Here is a 20,232-nt window from a genome sequence, read left to right on the forward strand (position 1 = left end):
CCCCAGTTAATTGTATTGCTTTGATAACAAGGAACTATGCTGGGCGTAGAGAACATAATAAATGAATTTCATCAGATGATTTGTGTGACATTTTGAAAAATGATCTTCTGTAGTGACCTGATTTTAATAGAAGTCTATCAGTATGCAGTGTTAGACCTCAGGATTTCTTTTTGTTGGTTGTTCTATTGAGGTTAGCTTAATACATCCAAATATATTTTAAAATAGCTTGTTAAATTAAAAAATCTGTTTACTAATAATACTCCCTCTGTTTAGCATACTCTCTAAGCCTAGCTGTTGAAGATGGGATGACATGTAAGCAATCATCAAAATGTTATTTAGGTTTTATCCCTGAATTTGCTAATACCTAAGTTTACTGCCAAAGGTGCCTCAAAGATTTCAACAATTTAATTTGTCAAAGTCCAATTTTAAGCATCACTGGCTCATGCCATGAAATATTTGTGTATGTGAGAAAAAGCAACTTGATTAATCGTGGCTCTTACATATCCTGAAATGTATCAAAGATAATTGTACTTAGCGTTTTACATTATCGTGCATTTTTAAAATCTGGATGAACATTAATCAATTCTTACAATTTTTTTGTGATTTTAGAAAGGTGATGTTACCAGTGTGCAATAGCATAGATTTTTCAGGATACTGGAAACCTGAACTGAATCTGACCATATATCTTACATTATGAAAGAAGACTGTAGCAACACTTGTTACTGAAAAACAATTTTTGCACAGTTTCTTAGTAGATAAGAGCTGTAATGAGGGATTACATGAAAAATATTGCAAAATCGGAGTCTGTGTAATAGATAAATTGAGTTTGATATTGGCTTGAGACAAGGAATAGAGACTACCTGTTAAACATGGTAAAAAGTGTTTTCAATGGTTTCCTTGGAGACTGGTGGCGTTATTGATTGGAGAATTAAAAGTTTTGGGCCTCATGGAGAACCAGCACCATCTTTACCTATATTTTGGGTATATGTAGATGTGGTTTTTGTGGTTTGTGTGCAGTAGAAGTTATAAATTATGTGAATACTACCAATCCATTTGATTGCAATATCACCTGTGTGAATTTAAAAGCCTAGAACTACCCTGTATTAAGTGTGTTCTTAATCACAGCATTTTAGAAGTCACCAATTTCTAGAAAGGGTGCAGTAGCAAGGAACTGGAAGAGTAAATTCTTAAAATATTAGCTTCTTAGGTCTGGAAGGGAAGCTGAATGAGGAGTGGCAGAGGTCACTTGGTCTGTTCTTCCTGGAGGAGACTGAGGGGAGACCTCATTGCAGTTCCAACTTCTTCATGAAGGGAAGAGCAGAGTCAGACACTGATCTCTGCTCTGTGGTGTTTAGTGACAGGACCCAAGGGAGCAGCCTGAGGTTGTGTCAGGAGAGTTTTGGGTTGGATATTAGAAAAAAATAGCTTATCTAGAGGGTGGTTGGCACTGGAACAGGCTCCCCAGGACTGTGGTCACAGCACTGACAGAGTTCAAGAAGGATGTGAGCAATGCACATGGTGGGATTCTTGGTACTGTTCTGTTCAGGGCCAGAAGCAGGACTTGATGATCCTTGTGGGTCCTTTCCAACTCAGAATATTCTGTGTTTCTGTGATTCCTAAGCATGCTGATCTATGCCCTTGGCAATACCCTGTTACGATTACAACAGGTCATGAAATATCAAAAAATTAACCAGAATGCAAAACAGAAGAGTTTTGGTGAGTTGAAAACATTTAGAATTTACCCAGGCCATCATGATTCATTACTTGTTTACAGATCTGTGCTTTCTAGAAAGATATTTTCATATCTTTTTGTGTTAAATATTAACCTCTGGATATTCCCCAATTAAAGAGGCATATATATATATATATTGCAAAGGCAAATATTCAGGGATACAATGTAATCCTTGATGCAGTTTCTGTTTCTCTCTTATTTTCTGATTTGACGATTTTATCAGTTTCTAAATGCAATGCACATACATTTAATATGAGAAAATTCATGTCAGAAAGCTTCTGGTCCACATAACCAGGAAAATGGTCATAAAGAGAGGGCATGCTAAGATCACACAGCAATCAATAAAAGACACAAATGGAGCATAGGTTTCCTTATTTCCAGTTTGGTGTCTTAACTGCATTTTTTCCCTTCCACTCTTTCTTCACTGTTACCAAGTAGAATTTAAGAAAGTGAGAACTTGTTATCTGACTTTGAAATGAAACTGATCACTTCTGGGAAAGTTCATAAACTTGCCTTGAAAGAAACCATCCTGCTGCTCTGGAATTCTTCTCAGGAAAGCTGAGCATTACATTTTGTTTTTCTTTTATTTATCTTACAGGTCTTGCAATTGCAAGTGCTCTGATAGACATTTCACAACAGAAGCCTGCGGACTGTAAAGATAAGAGTTCAGGAGTCAGAAATCGAAAGCATCACCTTTCAACACGTCAAGGAACTTGTGTCTGAGAGTCAAAAACTACACTTGTATATTCTGTAATGTTTTCTTTTTAAATGGCTTCCATTGAAAGCTATACTACAGCCTCAGTTTTTATGGAGGCAAATCTATGGATGAACACATGAGGTACTGTGCTCTGTTATAGTCACACAGCCTGCTATCCCCCAAAGCAGAACAAACTTGTGGTAGGTATGAGCATGCTTGATGAGCTTTAATAAAGAGTGGATCCTGGTATCAGCAAAATACAAAAAAAAAAACCGAGTATTCTTAATCCTGAACATATCAGAGCAGGGAAAATCCTTGGACAGAACTAGGAAATACTTTACCTTTTTTTTTTTTTGTAATGTAGAAACAGATTGTGTAATTGAAAACTGAGCAAATTCCAAGAAGCTAAAGGAAATTTTTGTATAGCTTAATGTAACAATGGGAATTGTACAGTTCTTTCCTTGTAATTGGCGTTAAGATTTCTTTCCAACAAGCAGGAACTAAAGAGAATCATTTGGATTTAGGTGTTTTTTATCATTGTCCAGAAGAGGTAGGCAGCTTTTGAATTTAGCAAAGGTGTATCCCAAGAACATCACATGTAATATTTGAAATACAATTCCAATACTATGACTTGAGCATTTAATGATTATTTTTCTTTACATTGATAAAAAACCTCATAAACATAATTTGGGCTGCAGAAGAGTGATGGGTGGGCTTTCTTTTCTGTGCCTCAGAGTTTGTCCTGAATTAAGGATATTTTACAAAGAAGGTCCTCCATGCCAGCTAAATGATCAGCAAAATTAATTGAGCATAGAAAAGCTGTTTTAAAATATTTTTTTCCAAGATTGTGAATCTAAGGAGAGTTGAACATGCTGTTATTCTAACATGCTGTTATTCAGCCTGCTCCCGTTTCAATATTGAAATTTGCTAGTATCTATATATTGTCCTGACCTGTAAGCAGAAGAGATTAATCCCAGTCAGCACTTTGGCTCTTCTCTTTTTATAATAAAGTATGGATTTTTTTTTTCCTCACAACTGCAGAATTTCATCGCATTGTCACTTTAGCACCTGTTAAGGAATTACCCTATATAAATAAATAAATGTCTAAAAATCCATCTTGCTTCCAACATTAGTTATCAAATCCCACAACCAGTATGGAACCTCACATAACCAGTACTCAACAACAAAAAGCAGATGAAAAATTTCCTTTATGAAGGACTTTAGTCTTTTGGGGGGCTCAGTAACCACAACAGATAACCTGGCAATCAGCTTTAATGGCCCTCGGTCTTTTTATTTACTCAAAATTCATGAACATAGAAAAGAGTAAGAGTAAAATGCTAAGGGACAGGTAGCAGATGTGTCATATTCTCATTTATGCATTGCACACTGACAGAGTGTAATATGAAACCAGTAGTTTTGTACTTGTTGAAAGTATAGTTTCTCAACTCCAAATTTGCCACCATCCTAGTACAGGAGAGTGATACAGAGGTATAAATGTCTCATGTAATGATAGACTTTTGGTAAATATGAAAGATATAAAAAAGATAATTGATGTTTACTACTATATCTGTATTTTTTATGTTCTTTTTATTTCAGAAAGATGATGACATTTTACTGTTTATAGTTGACTACATAGTTACTTGCATGCCATGGTGGTGCAGTAGCAGTAATAAAACCCTGTTGTGAGTTGTGTTTATTTCCTAAAGCCATTCATACATAGAAGTACTCAGCTTAATTTGGATGAGGACTAAATGTAAAAATAATTATTAAAAAGGAACAATTGTACAGTATGTAGTTATATCTTATACAGGAGTATTAGGTTGCATCTAACCATGACTGCTCTATTGTTTTGATAAATTATGCACTTATGAATTATGGTATAATTATTTCTTATACTGGCATGATTGTTTCAGTATTTTCATATCCTAAAATAAGATTACTATCTTAAAAACATACCATCTTGTGACTTTTATTGCCTATTCTGACCTCATATAACCTAAAACTTTAAAAATTCATTTTAAAGGTTCTGTTGGGAGCTTTGAACCAGTGCTACTTAGCCTAGTGAAAAAATTGTCCTTTGAAAACAACCCTTTCTGCCAGTTTTAAAGTTAATCTGCTCAAGTGAATATAAACTGATGGGACTGGTTTACATGATGCATACACCTAGGAAAAAGAAAGAGCCACTTGTCTGGAATATATTCCAAACTCTGTGTTATCCTCAATCTAAGCATTTCACATAAGAAATACACAGTGGGTTTTGTGAATGTACTGGAAACCCTATCCACAGAAAGACCATGCAGTCCTCTAGGAGAGTTTTGACTGTGCTCACCCGTACAGGATTGCATTCCTCTGTATCTCAACCAGAGTTTGAAAAATACTTGAAAATCAGGTGTGAGTTTTAAAGGGATTAAATTTTTTATTGTGGCACTGAAGATAGGCGAATAGCGATCAGCCATTTTACTGTGTTTTCAGGTAAAAATGTTATATTACTGTTCAAGAAAAGCATGTTTGTCATGGGATCATTCAGCATTTCCCTTCACTCTGAGAATCTTTTTTCTGAAGCGTCTGTCTTCTCCCAGGATCCCTGATTGCATGCAAATTAGTAAATTCATATAACAATAAAGTAAATAAAAATACTTATATAATGGCCACACTTAAAAACAAGAAGTTTGCAAACATATACCAAAGCTTTCTTTTTGGAAGGTATAAATAAATGTCTGATAACTACATTTTGTTAGTTGTAGACAAGTGCAAACTTTTTGGTAATGACCACTGTACATCAGATGAGATGTTTTATGAATGGTCCCATTATGATTGTGTCGAGAAAAGGCCATATTTTTTTTAAACCCTGTTGTCCAATTTAACTTTGGAATCCTTTCTTAGAGGTAGAAAATGTTGAATGGCCTCTTTTACTCTTAATGTGATTTATATTGGATGAAAAATAAATGAGTAAGTGCTTTTCTGGTAAGTAAGGCCCAGTGAAGTTCTGATTGTCAGGATTCAACCTCCCCCTCCTCAGCCTGTGGATTCTGCTGAGGGAAATCCAGCAGCTACAAATTACTGTTCCAAATATGAGATAGCCTGTCCATGGTAACATGGGTTTAGTGCTTCAGGTCCTCTTTCCATTTCTATATTTATATCAAATCCTGAAAATACTTAATTTGCACACTTAAGAATATTTACTTCTATTCATTACATTCCTATGAAATATAATTAAATGTTTTTTCACCTGTACAAAAAAAAAAAGGCTATCAGTATGTTGCCACTATTACAATTATGTAATAAAAAAGGTCAAATTTTTGACATGTTAAGGCATGAATACACCATTAAGGAATACACCATTCTCATCTGATTTGAGTTTTGTAGCTGACTGCTCTTTTTATACCTAGAGTTTTCTCTTATCTTCCCAAATCAAAAACATTTTGACAATTTCAGATCGGGGAGTGGAATTTACTATGTGTAAAATCTGCAGCAATAATTATTTTATAAATAATTTAAAGTAGAGGCTGGAATCCTGATGGTAAGAATTTTAGTTTGGGATCACTTTAAGAGATGTTAAATCTTCATGCTTAATAACTTTCTTGGTATTCATATAAATTCTAAAATCATTATGTACCTAATTTCATTACCAATTTTTTAAAAAGCATCTGAAAGGTTTCTTGACAATAAAGAAAAATTCTCTGTTAAAGGTGATTTACATTCCCTCTTTTTTATAAGCCAAGTTGTGCTGTTCAGAATGTTTGACATTACTGGGGAAAATTAAATAAATTAACTGTATTTTTTCCATTCTCTGAGGTGCAGAATTACCTGAAAAACTGTAGTTTGCTGATACTTATTTCAGATCTAGAATAAAGTATGGAATATCCAAGGCTATTTTAGGTGATTATAACAAATAATAAGAAGCCCAGAGATGTCTGCAGGTGACCAGAACTTCCCATGCTGTCTTCAGTTGTACTTCCTCATTAAATACTAACAACAGAGAACAAAGATGGCAAAAAAAGTCCTTGAACAATCTGGACTTGTATAACTCAGGGCCATACATACTTTGTTTCAACTTTTCCTTATTTAATGCAATTTTACTTTCATAATGATTGTTTGTATTTCTATATGTCTGCCTATATGGCCACATGTGGCCATTTCTATGGCTGCAGGTATTTCTGATTTGGAAAATCATCATCTTGTACATATAGTTGGAATTCTAGTGGCTCTCTGAAATTTATTGTGAGGCTGAGAAGGGACTAATATCACCCCAGGCTTGGTCATGTATGCTGAAACTTGTTTGTGTCTTGAAAAACATTTCTGTGCTCTTGCTGATATGTTAAAACTGCCTTTTTCTAAAATGGGAAAGCAAGCACATATATATATATTTTTTAAAAATTGACTATTTATATATTTTTGGATATATGTATATATATATAATGGATTATGTAGTTGGTTTCACAGCTGATCCAAATCAGAACATTCTCTGTTTCCTCACATACTTTCACATATTATATTGAACAATATGAAGGCCAGCTCAGTGACTGTTTATGTGCATAATAACAGCCCTTTCTACAGAAATAAAATCTTAAGTGTGTTTGTGCTTCTGAGTGAGGATATAGAAGTGTGCTTGAAACACTGTATAGAAAATCTTATCAACTGTCAGTTATCAATTACTATCAATTGGGTATCAGTATTTTCAGCATGTCCAAGACTGAATACAGAAGGTGAGGCATCTCCTGTCCTTTTGTATCCTTCCTTTTCTAGTTTATTTGCCTGTAGCAGTTCTTACGTGCTAAGATCAGAGTCAATAATACAGAAAGAATGTTAATTTTGACAGAATTGCTATTCACTTAACAATAACTGTTTATCTTTCTATGATATTATCAGAACAATGCTTAGCTATGCTATTTTCCAATTTTAGTAAATGCCTTTTTCTAAAAGACCTTTCATTGGACAAGAAGCAAGAAAAAATAAGATGGGGCTCTTCAAATACACCTAAAAGATATCAGAAACATTCTGTGGAGGGTTTGTGTCTTTTTAACAATTATTCTAAGGTCGGTATTTATAAAAAGTCATTTTTACTTTATGATTTTTAGGGATTAACATGAAGCAGAATTTATTTTTCATGTGGAGTCCTGATGGTCTCTTAAGATATTCAGTTATAAAATATAATTGAGAAAAAATAAGCATAGTTTTGGATCACAGTTTTTAGGATAACCAGCATGGATGTTTTCATGAAAGAACTCTATACAAATTGTCAGTTTCCTAAAGCTTCCTCTCAGACATGAAATTTGTCAATACTCCTGCAAGTCTCCTCTTCCCCATCCCTTTCCAAAGCAATAAGAGCCAAATGGTCAGGTGTGAAAATCTTTTAAATATATGAATTCAGGTAATTTTGTTTCTGCTTCTAAATAGAAGGTAGAAATATGGCCAGAAAAGGTTTCCTAAGTGAATACTTAGGCATGATAAAATTAACCTTACTAACAACATGGGAATATTTAAGATTAATTAATTAATGTATAGAGAGTACTCAGAGCTCTTTACTGATTTAAAAATAACAGTCACTGTAGGAGTGCTGAGTGTATTTTAGTTACTAAGTTATTTAGTATCAGGTTCATTTCATAGTGCCAGGTGTTAGTGTTTTATACCATAACTTGAGACAAAATTTAAAAAAGCAACATCCAAACCAAATTATTTGCTGTCAGATATTCAAACTCTGTGACTTTTCATATAACATTGGTCACAGAATTTGTTTTTGATTCTGCTTATCAATGTAATTTTCCTTTTCTTGGTAAATGTTTTACTAGTTTATTCAGTTTACTGGTATTTTTTATTATTTGGGCTTATTAGATGTCTGATTTTATATTATTTCTTCTTTGTTTTTCTTCTTCAAGCAGCCATTTTTCATTCAGCACCTTCCGCTTCATTCTCAACTGCCCAGACCATAAGATCCCAAAGGTGCTCCACTATTTTGTCCACTGTATTCTGAAAATGTCAATGAATGTAACATTTTAACCATATTGAAGAATATCAGTGATAATGCATTTCCATGCCTTAATCCCTCATTTCTATTAAATGGGCCAGAGATTTTACACCTTCTTCATGTTCCGTCTTCTTCATTTGAAATTGTGACTCTGCCTGTTGAAAAATGTCTTATGGAGTTATAAATTCCTCCAATGTGGCTCTAAGGCCACAATATAGCATTGTAAGAGTTCTTAAAATCGTGAAGTGTGTGTACTCATTCTGACTATTGTGTTACAAGTCTTCAAATACATCTTGATTATTTAATACATGGGAGAATTCTTTTTCCAGAATCCAAGTTGGTTTTACTGAAATGGTCCTCCTTTATTAAAACACAAACAAACAAAAACCCCATAAAAACAATCCCCCAAAAATGTAAACCCTTCTGAGAAAGCTTTTTAAGCTTTCAGAAAAACACAGGCACTCTCTCCCCTGGCTTTTACATTGCATTTCTGAAAACCACTTTCCATTGCTCTGAAATTTTTTCACCTATCTGAAATCAACAGAATTACTCTGTACAGTCTTTGGCTTTGTTTACCTCCTTCTGCTTTTAATAATTTAATGGCAACCCTGTCAACACATGGTGCCAAGTTCTTCCCAAAGGCTTGTAATTGACTCTTGGATCCCTTCAGAGCTGAGCTCCACAAACAGCTCAGGCCCATCCCTTTGTAACTTTCTTCTTTGAAAAGAAAGGATTTCCATTGCTCATCAGATTGGCAAAAGAATGATGCTCCTTCCTCCAGGTGAAGATTCTGCTCTCTTCTCAGGCATTCATGTTCCATCTCTGCTCCACCCTCTCCACCATGCCCTTCAAATGTTCTGAAGTGGCTTTGTCCCTTGGCATTTTCTTTTGATTCAATCTCATCATGAACCTGATCCAGGTTCTGAAGACATGCAGTCCTTGCCACATTCTGATCCTGATTCCTTTCCAAAATCATTGATCTTTCCTCTTGGGAGTACACTGTTGGTTTCTTCAGCAGTTCTCCTAAAGCATCTCCAACCATCTTACACTTCATCTGCACACTTCAAATAGAAACCTTCCAAAGCTTCAAACCTGACCTTAGCTGCTACTCAATTTCTCTAATTGCTCAGAATGTTTAAGTTTTACTTGTAGCATTCATGTTTGCCTCTGCTGAGACAAGGCTGTCTCCTGTCTCCTGTATTAAAACATTTACAGTTTTAATATCCAGCCAGCTGCTCCCATTTTTGGGGCTTTTCTTGTACCATATGCACTCAAAGACTTCCATGACCTCAGGGTCCACCCTTTCCTTAGATCTCTTTATTATCTGCCTTCCCAAGATTTAGGCAAGTGTTTTCTAAGACTTTTTTTCTTCTTTATGAAGAAAAGGCCTTGAATTCCAAGTAATATTGCTTTAATATGATCCCACTCCTACAGCCTACCCAAGTTTTTTACAGTCAACAGAGGTTTAAGAGTCAAATATTTGTCTAAGGCGGTTTTTTATATCATGATCCAAGCAACTCTAGCTAGAGCTGGTGTGCTAAGTCATTGCCTAATTTCTGTGGTGTAATAGATCTAGGGGTTGTTTTCTGCAATATTTGGAGAGTTAGAGGGGAATGTTTGAGAAATCTAAATATTTTAAGCCAATGATTCATATTACTGTAAAGTGTTCTTTTATTACTTAACCAGATTGCCATTTCATAGAGTTTGCCTCTCACTGTACTTCTCCCAGTCCCATAAAAAGGAAAACATGCAACTTTCTATTCTCTTCATGACTAATACACTGAAATTGCTAATATTAGACTATGCCATCATTTAGTTTATTTAATAAATTAATCCATTTTTCAAAAGAGGCCTTTAAAATTGTACAGCTTAATGGTAGCTCAAAATTGAAGCACTCAGAACTTGCCATTTACCTTGTCATTGTTCAGCCTTCTGTTACAACAAACGGCCTTTTTTATAAGAATTACCAACCCACAAGGAGTGCTTTGAGGCCTGGGTGGCTTTCACCAGCTTTGCAAAACTTTGCTTTGATGACAAACAACGCAGAGCTGCAACGGTTTCTTTATTTGTGTTCCTGGGACAGTGCAATGTGCAAGCAACAGTTTTGCTGTCTGGGAATATCAACTTGTTCGATTTATGGTCTCTAAAAATGAAGGCCAACAGGAAGGGCATCAGTAGATGTACCCATTAAGATTATAACTTCAACAACAAAACCAGCATCACTAAATTCTAAATACGTAAAAGTTAAATCAGGGAAGAAAGGATATTCAGCTTTCTGATTTCTCCCTTGGGTCTTGGGAATGTAATATACAGGTGAATGTCTTTTTCACAGGAGAAGAAACAAAATAAAGTGCTTATCTAACTCATATTTACTCCAAATGGTACATTTGTGCTCACACACAAACACAGACACATCGATATATATATATGGATCTCACCTACAGAAGTATTTGTTTGGCTTAAGGTCAGTAGTCTTGCTTGCACATATGTAAAATGTCTCTCTGCATAAAAGAGTGGGGTGTCTTCTAGAGGCTTCAGTAGTTTTCCAACTTCCCTTTCTGGTTATACATCAAATAGCTAAAAGGGGGTTGTGCTTTATGGGTGGACACTGTCCTTATCAGGCAGAAGAATGAGCCCCAGTGAAATCTCTGAGACTTTCAGGCTTCCAGTTGAACAGAAATTTCATGGCTATGGACTGAAAAGAGATCAAGGAAAGTGGTTTTAGCATAAGTGGCTGGATGTGCCACCCCTGCCTCTCAGGTTCTAGACTGCTAACAGCAGGATGTCATATTGAGATCAACTTCTTTACTTGAACTTAAAATCGCCGTTCTGAGGTATCCATATCAGCAAAAAGCCATTGTAAAATCCGGAGTAATGGCACAGATTTATAGAAACTGGGAGCAAGCCCAAACCTTTCCTGTGGTGTAGGGACTCATTTTTTAAATCTACTGCTATGATCCAAGTTTGTATTTGCTGGGATCATCTTGTTATGTCAGCTGCAAATCTATTCTATCGCATCAGGGTTTTGTTTCCCTTTGCTTTTTGTTTTCCCTTTGACTGTGAGGATACCCTTACATAGCATCAGTAGTATGGTGCAAATCTCTCCAGCTAATTCTAGGTGAGTTGGTCTGGGTACCAGAAGGGCGTAGCTGCATCAGCACTGTCCTGCACCCCTGCTAATATCTTGCTGCTCTGCAGAGCTAATTAGCTCCATGAAAGAGCACAGGAGCCTGGCACTGAGACAAGCCAGCTTGTTCCCAGTGAGCTCAGGTAGCTCTGCACAGCATTTAATTTTCCTGTCCAGTTTTGAGGTTAGTAACACTCGCTCAATTAGCTTTAGAGCCAAAGCAATGTAAATAACAGCCCCACTCCAGGAGTACACTCCACTGAGTGACATTTTCCTGCAGGATTTCTTCTATGAGCCAGTGAAGCAAAACAAATGTTAAGATATTCATATTAGTAAGTATATTGTGTCCTTAAAAAAGTCAGTCACTCCTTCTCTGTGAAGGCTGGCACTAAATGGCCTGAGTCATAGCTTAAAAACAATATCAGAAGAACTGTATAACAAAGAACAAGTGACCAAGGCAAAGCAAATAATCCTTAGATTCCTTTTGAGCCAGCTTCCATGATTTTTTTTGTCTTTTTTCCCTGCTGTTTCAAAGTGCATGGTTACTCTCTGCACCTCCATGTCTGACATTTTGTTAGGTGCTTCTGAGTAAAGCACTCCTGCTCCAGCTCCCACATTACTAATTTGTATCAATAACGAACAGCTTTCATTCTTTCCCAGTCAATGCTGAACTATGCAAAGCAGATCAAAAGCTGTGGTCAACATAATAAATGGAAACATCTATCTCTTCCAGTCAGCCACTGCCTCACTATGTTTTTTCTCCACTTTAGATAAACAATCTACAATGTGTTTACTGAGGCTTGTACTGATATCCCTCAGTGGTATAAGCAAGTCTACTTTTATTCCAGCAGACACAGAGAATAAGCCCACGGTGCACAGTGCGTGCAAACCCCTTTGAAACCCAAGATTATTTGTTCTCTGACTGTTCTAAGGTAATTAAGGAGCATTGCATGTTTCTCAATTAATGATTCCTCATTCAGCTGGGGATCTTTGATGCTAATTTGTTTTAATCAGGACAGAGACTGCTAAAAAACTAAACAATTCAGTGAAGAGGAACTAGGAATTTTTAATCAAGTGGAAAAGATCTAAATGCTATGAGGGACACATCCATCATAAGTTTTCACTTCTTGTTCATTTAAGTTTGTTCTTTCAGGTCTCATAAAATGTTGCGTTAATCAATGCAAGAAAGTTTGTGAATATGAAGAATGCATGGTGTTTTTTTCTTCATCTGATGTGAACAATTGTGCAAAAATGAGAAGCTGGAACAATAGCCATGATGTTAAAATACATTCACCATGGTTTTTTAGTTATGCACTGAGGTACAGTTTTCTGTTTTGTCAAACATTATGTAGGAAGTTGTCAATCATTGGGGTCTTAATATGCTGGGGAGTCACTGGAAAAAAATACTGGTTTTGTGGGGGATTGGATGCTCTCAATTTAAATGTTAATTTTTAAATTGTTTTGGTATCATAATACATGCATACATTGGGTAAAATAACCTACTGTAAACTTCTGCCCATGGAATTAGTATTTCAAATGCTGCAGCCTATGCTACATGAAATCACATGGTTTCTGAGGAGACCATGTATAAGCTCCATAAAATAATGTTTTATTCCTAAGTACATTTATTTATAGCTTTGAGGCAAAAGCACTTTACAGTTCTGTCTCCTCCAGCTGCTTTACCACGATAAACTTTGTGTCTTCCATCATGGAAATTCCAATGTGTATATTCTACTCCTATGGCTTCAACAGAGTGGAGGTGCTCCCAAGGCTGGACTTCCATGGGTCTTTAGCCACGTGATAGAGTTAAAGCCATGAAGGACACTTAAATCCAAAAACTGAATCTTCCTGAACAAGCAGTACTTTCAGCAACAATTCAATTAAAAGTAAATTGTAGGTGCTAAGAAATTTTCAGATCAGGAGAGGCATTTAATGGCTTTGAGGTTTTTAGTGCTGGGAAACATTTTCAGATTACTGATTCTTATGTGACCTCCAGCATCTTCCTTATCACTGCTTTTAATGCATGAAACCTGTTTTAGACTGGTACCTACCTTCTTAGTACCTGTCTACTAAGCTCTGAACAGTGACAAAATTAGGCAGAGAGACAAGAAATCCAACTGGCTTCCTTGCCCTCCTTTCTTTATGGCTGTGAACAGTGTGTTTATTTTGTAGTTGAGAAGCCAAAATGAATAGAAAATCCTTCTAATAAATTCCTAATGACCTATCTTAAGGGTGAACTTTAAGTAGTTTAATAACAGCAGGGGTTGGTTTGTTGGTTTGTTTGTGGTTTTTCTTGCAAGCAAGCTTCAATATATAACAGTTAAAAGTAGAATAAAAGTAGTATTCTTTATGTTAAATGATTCCCATACAAATGGAAGCACAGCCAGCGAAGAGTTGCCTTACAGAAGAAGGCTTTTTTTCACCAAAAGCTGTCTGTACACTGTGAAACACAGTTCAGATGTTTGAACTTATGCTAATTGAAAGATCAACATTTTTCTTTCCTCAGTGAATACCCTGCTCTTTTCCTCTTCGAGATGGCTCTCCCATGTGCAAAAAATGAGCTGTAATTATGCCCAGCTCAAGGCAATCTCAGGATCTAAAATATCCTGCCAACCAGTGTGTTCTCAATCTGCCTTGTTAGTTCACAAAATTGTGCATGTGCCTTTGCTACAGTCTCAAACCTGATAATGTCACATCATTGGGACAGGAAATGTTCTCTGATCTTATCTGAAGTGACACTTGCAATTTCAAGTTCTAGCTTGATGAGATCACGTTGTCAGGGCTCCACATAAGTGTGATCTTTCCTGATTTGCAATTGTATCTGTTTTGAGCGGTCCTTACACTGTTCGAGCAAAAGCATATGATAATGCATTTTGTCAGATGCAAGGATAATGAAAGAGTGATTTTATGTTTCCCCTTTTAGAGAATCAAATTCATGTGACTCAGTTTTCAAATTCACTCAGTTTTCTTAACAGTTCCACCCCATCTGTCTAATGCTATTTGCACCTGGAAACCCTTGTACCTGCAAAATGTGAGCGTGTCAAGGTAGTTCTCCCCCTTCATAAAATAGATGAGACTTATTACCTTTAAACTTTTATTACTTCCGTGAAGCTCTGGGCTATAAAATGGTTTTTTTTTTTGCACATGCTGGAGTTGTTAAAACATATATTATGCCTTAAGCAAAAATATTTAATGTAGTAAAAGCTTGTAAAGTTGAAGAATACTTTAATACCTACATCGTGTTATTTGCAATAAGAAAGTCTGTAATTTTTAAGAGCAGCAGACTCTTGAGTCATATTTCAAATGTTTTTATTCATGATAATAATTTTCTTTAGATGTACATTATATATGGGAAGGAAGGAGCTGTGACAAATGCTATATTTGCCCTTTTAGCATATAGATTACTGGCTGAATCCTGTAACACCAAGTAAAAATAGAAGAGGGAAGAAATATTGCATCTATCTAACCTGTTAAGACTTCAGGAGTCTGTGAACAAAACTATGGTGTTAAGGTACAAAGGCTTGGATCTTCAGTCCCTGTTTAAAATACATTATGACAGGTGCTACATCAATGCAAAGGACCAAGACAAAGAGCAAGTTGTGACCTCTCTTGTAACAGTACCATGGGAGCAGATTAATTTGTCTGGATTGTAGGGTGTGGATCACAGTAACAAGCAAGACAGACCACAGCTATTTGACTAAATTGCTGCAAAACCAAAAAGGGAAATAATATTTATTTGTCCATTTAAAGTGACAAAAATAGAAGGCAATAAGAATCCAGGGTATTTGACTTTCTTGGATAATAAGATAAGACTCAGCCTGAAAGGCTGGAGGAGTGGAAATAGAGGAGTTGCTTGGCAAGCAGTTCTGAAATCCATACAAAACCTCTGGCAATTATTTTTTTCAACTGATTTTTCTTCCTAAATAGTTGTGTCTGAGCCAGAGGAAACACAATTTCTAAGAGTTATTCTGATATCACAATAATTTTATCCCTCCTACTACAAGATTAGATAAATATACTGTTTTGTTGTATATCACATAAAGATATATGACCCAGATATATCACTAAAAATTAAACCTAAAGTGTTGCATTTGGACTGACTAATCCTGGACAAATGCTATTTCTTTAATAATGAACGCAAGCCCCAAATGCACTGTATTGTAAGGGAAGTGACAGTTCTGCCAAACCCCTGCACAACTTGCAAGATGCAAGCTCATGTGAGATTACTGTGTGCTGTGCTGACTAAGAAGAAGAAAGGACAGAATTAGGTTATTGTGATGCTACCATATATATTAGGCCATTCCTGAGATGAGAGATGCATACGTGGTGCTGCTTCTGTGCATCCCTTCCAGGGTGAAAACACTCTCCAAGTTCTGCTTGTATTTTGGGGTCAAAGTAGGCAGATTCCTCTCTCTATCCAATAAATAGGATTTTTAAGGTTTTTAAACTGAATGTTACCATGTCACGTTCATCACAGAGCTGCTCAGATTAATGCATTTGAAGGAGAAAGCTGTCTTGCATTATTTCTAAAGGACTGGATTTCTTCTAGCTGCACAGTGTGGTTTTGTCTTTATTCCCATGATGATATTCAAACTTTATGACTGGATAGTCTAAAATATTATTAGATGGCAACAATAGCTTGCAATCTATTGCCTGGTCAGCTGGATTTTTATTGTTTAAAACAGCTTAACCTTTCCCTATGTTTTTATGGAGTATATTGAGCTCAGTCCAAACCATTTTATGCTTTGGCTGAAAGATGTATTTAGTAGATGGATTTCAAAAGTACGGTGATTGAAAATTTGCATCCCGTTGCAGTAATCTGTTCTTGGCCTAATGCTAGTTATTCTTTAGCACTAATCTGGAAGAAAATGCAAAATCTCTGCTAGCAAATATTGCAGGTGACATAAAAATTAGTGGAGTGGTAAATAATGACAGAAGAGATCATTTCTGTGTTCTGGATTTGCATCATTTCATAAGGTGAGCTCATCTGAACAATATGCATTTTAATACAGACAAATACAAAGTCATATGCCTGGGAACAAAAAATTCCAGTCACGTGTACAGAATAGCAGAAAAGTACCCTTGAAATACAGTGATAGTGATGAAGATTTAGAGTTTGTGATAGGTGGTGTCTGAATGTGAGCTCTCTGTGCAATATAATGGCTGAGAGAAAAACATTAGCTTTGAATGGGTAAGCAGTGAATGTCAAGCAGGAGGGAGATGAGTTCATGGCATGACTGAGATAATTGCTAGCATTCTCTGACCAGATCTTGTTGTCTCACATGAAGAAAAAACCTGAAGAAAAAAAAAAAAAAACAAAGATAAAAGGTTCAGAGAGGAACAAAGGAATGATTCTAAGCCTGTGGAAAAGAAATAACCTTTGATTTAAGAAAATTAATCTATCCAATTTATCTAAGAGTGGGTTAATAGGTGAGTTGATACCAGTCTTCAATATCTACATAAAATACCTGTTTCCCAATTCTGAATATGTCTGAACACATCACTAAAAGGATTAACGGTATCTTGTGGATGGAAGCCGGAGCTAAACAAATACAGACTTTAAAAAACTCAGTGTTTTAAAAGTCAGGGTAATTGATTACCAGAACAATTTATCTAGTATCAGAACGTATTTTCCCCCTCTGAATATCTTTTTGAAAAATGTACTATTGTTTAAACAGAAGTTAATTTAAAATAGATTATCGTAATGATCCCTTTGGTTCTACAATCCATTAAAGAGACATTAGAAATCTCTAAATATGACCCAGAATGCAGATTTTTGTTTGAAGAAGAAAATGTTTACAAAATGAAAGACCTATAGGAATATGTGCTTCATTCAATTTTAAATCTCCAAGAGAAGTGTTTAAAAGAACCAAGAAACCTCTAGTGAGAGCTGCAACACAAATAATATGTATCAGAATTTAAAAGGGAAAACAGAGGAGCAGTGACATGAGTTTCTGCTAACTGTCTAAGCTGTCCCAAAATGCTGAAGGAAACAAACTTGGAAGGCATGGCACTAAAAACTGAATGCAGTAATAGCATAATTATTGGCATGTTGCTTGTAATAAGTCTTGTTTATTATACTTTTTAACTTGCCACTGACTTTCTCTTTTCACTGAAATGTAGCCTAGATTGTGAAATAAAACCATATCCATTAGGTAAGAGAGTTTTGCTGAGACTTTTTTGAAATATTGGTATAACTGCTCCATATTTCTGTGGCCTGTCATGGGAAAGAAATGAAGAAAAATATTAGTGAGCCATTAGAATATGTTTGACTGCTCTGAACTAAGTCACGCGAAAGAACGGCTCCCGTCGCTGAAGACGCACAAGGTAAAAGATATTAGTATGGTAATGACACAAGGAAGGGTCAAAGGATGAAGGAGTAATGAGAACAGACATGTCAGAAGGATGAATAGGTGTGGTCATTAATTTTAGTTGAAGAGCAAAATGTAGATTCTGGCAAGATTTAGAGGACAAGTCGAGGCTGAATATGATGCAATAGCTATAGGACAGACGAGAGTAGGACACATTTGGATAAGGCAAGAGAGAAGAAAAACACTCTTCCTGCATACAGCATTTATTCTTTTTTACAGGGTAACACCTCATTCTGCTTCAGGGTGAGCTCAGGGACAAGAAAGGAAAGAGAGCTGCCAAAAGGCAGAATGCTTTTGTCTGCCAGGTATAGCTTTTCAAAAACTGCTCACCTCAGTTGATTCAGGGTAGTGTTGGTTTCAGAGCAAATGATGCTGAATGCAATGACTGAACTACTTGTGAAAGAAAATACTTAAGTACAGAAACTCGTGAAAGATAAATTTCCCGAACTCAAGAACAGAAGCAGCAATGAGAGGGTGTTCATCATTTCATAGTTCTCCTTTGCTTTAGAGCCACGATTAACACTGCTCAGTAACGAGAGTGTACATAAATCAGGGGCAAGGATCTCAGCAGGGTGCCTTCACAGCAGCCCTGGAATCCTGGTGAGTGCATGCGTTGGGTTTGTGGCATTCTGATGTGTGATACGCACTCAATCACTTTTCTGGCTGAATACCTACAGGAATGGAGTAATCCTAGAAATGCAGTGAATGAGAGAGGATATTTTTATATGTTTTAATGGCAAGGTCATGAGCGCTGATGTAATAGCAATAACTATCCAAACATCTTTGACATTCTGATCAAAGACACCCAAAAGCAAAGAGTTCACTTACTTAGTTTAAGCTCCCACATTTCAATTAACGTTCAAAGAAATCTTTCCTTCTAGGCTGAACTGAAATGAGTTATTGATGTAATTATACCACTCAGGAGAAAAAAACTTTAAATACTAGTTTTACCAACTGATACTAGGAAACTTTTCAATATCCCATTAAATGCTTTTTCTTGTTCTGTTTGCCAGGGCCTCAGTTCAGCAAAAACATTAAAGTGTTTGAGGTAAGTTAGTCTATTCAATGAAACACACAGTTTCATACTTACCCATATGTCCCATTGACATTAAGCACATACTTAAAGTTAAGCACACAATTAAAGGCTTAGCTGAACTGGAGACTAAGCTCTTTATAAAAGAAGTTAGTTGCAAAGAGAAAATGAGCAAAGAGTTCATTTCTACCTAGTTGTGCTTTAAAGCTAGATCTGTGTTTAAAGAGAATAGTGTCTAGAAAGAAAAATGTAATCCTAATTCCTCTCTCAGGAGTCTCTAGACAAAGCGAGCTGCAGAGGAAGAGTGATTGCAAAATCAGGATTTTAGGACTAGCACATCAAGGACCATCTACTCCAGTCACCCAGTCACTGTAGACAGCAATGTTGCCTAACCCTTGTTAACTCTTCTTGGCATACAATGGCCACATGAACACAGAACTGAGAAACCACTCACTGGCCACCTGGGCCAAAATGAAGTCCTTGGGGGTATTTTATAGCAGCTTGTATTTCCGCAAAAAATGTCACAGTATTGTGAAATCAGGAAGGTGAAACGGTGTAATATGCACACCTTTAGATTGTGAAGCCTTTAACTAACTTTAATCTTGTATGACTCTCTCACTTCTCAGGGTTCTTACTAGATTTAGATGTGCTACAGACCCATCACTGTGCTATGACAGCAAAGTTCATAATTTAGAGCATTAAACTCTGGTTGCCAATTTTGAAAAGTGTTTAGAAGAGATGGTAATTTTCCTTTTTTGAACTGTCAGGCACTTTTCTCCTAAATTCCCAAAATCACAGATTGATATCTAAGTGCATGCCTGTGTTATCTTTAGACCTCACACCATTCTCATAACCATTTATGATTACTATTATTAATTTTTGTCACATATCACAGTTTCAGTTTCATATCATCTACATGTCCTTTTTTTCTTGCATTAAATGGCATTACTTACGTATGCTTATCTCATTCAATAAACAAAAGATTTTCAAGGGAATCTTTATGCTACAGCTGGATTCAGATAAATAGTCTTTTCAGCACTGCTGTGAGTACAAGTGACATTTTTGAACCAAAACTTAATAGAGAGTGACTGGAATAGCTGACTCCTGATTTTTTGTGGAGATAAAATGAAACTTCAGTCTTCAGACAGTCCTATCATTGATTTTAGTCTTTTATCTCCCATGAATACATCCCCCTCAAAAATCATTTAGCTGTGGATTTAGCAAAAACAGAAAGCAGATTTTTTTCTGTTTTCAAGCTACCCCAGTAATACAGTTATCTGACTTTATAATGGCATACAGATGCTGGT

The 20,232-nt window shown here is 36.0% G+C and overlaps 1 protein-coding gene across 2 annotated transcripts in view; it reads left to right on the forward strand.

The window, feature by feature from the left end:
• The window catches only part of ATRNL1 (attractin like 1), a 431,792-nt gene extending 428,705 nt beyond the window's left edge, over positions 1 to 3,087 (forward strand). For both annotated transcript variants that reach the window (XM_068198162.1, XM_068198160.1), the window contains one exon: positions 2,331 to 3,087. In XM_068198162.1, the coding sequence (XP_068054263.1) occupies positions 2,331 to 2,455 (125 nt within the window). In that variant the 3' untranslated portion in view covers positions 2,456 to 3,087. The remainder of the gene's footprint in view (positions 1 to 2,330) is intronic.
• Positions 3,088 to 20,232: the final 17,145 nt, after the last annotated feature.

This window comes from Anomalospiza imberbis, chromosome 8, assembly GCF_031753505.1.
Source record: "Anomalospiza imberbis isolate Cuckoo-Finch-1a 21T00152 chromosome 8, ASM3175350v1, whole genome shotgun sequence".
NCBI lineage: Eukaryota > Metazoa > Chordata > Aves > Passeriformes > Viduidae > Anomalospiza > Anomalospiza imberbis.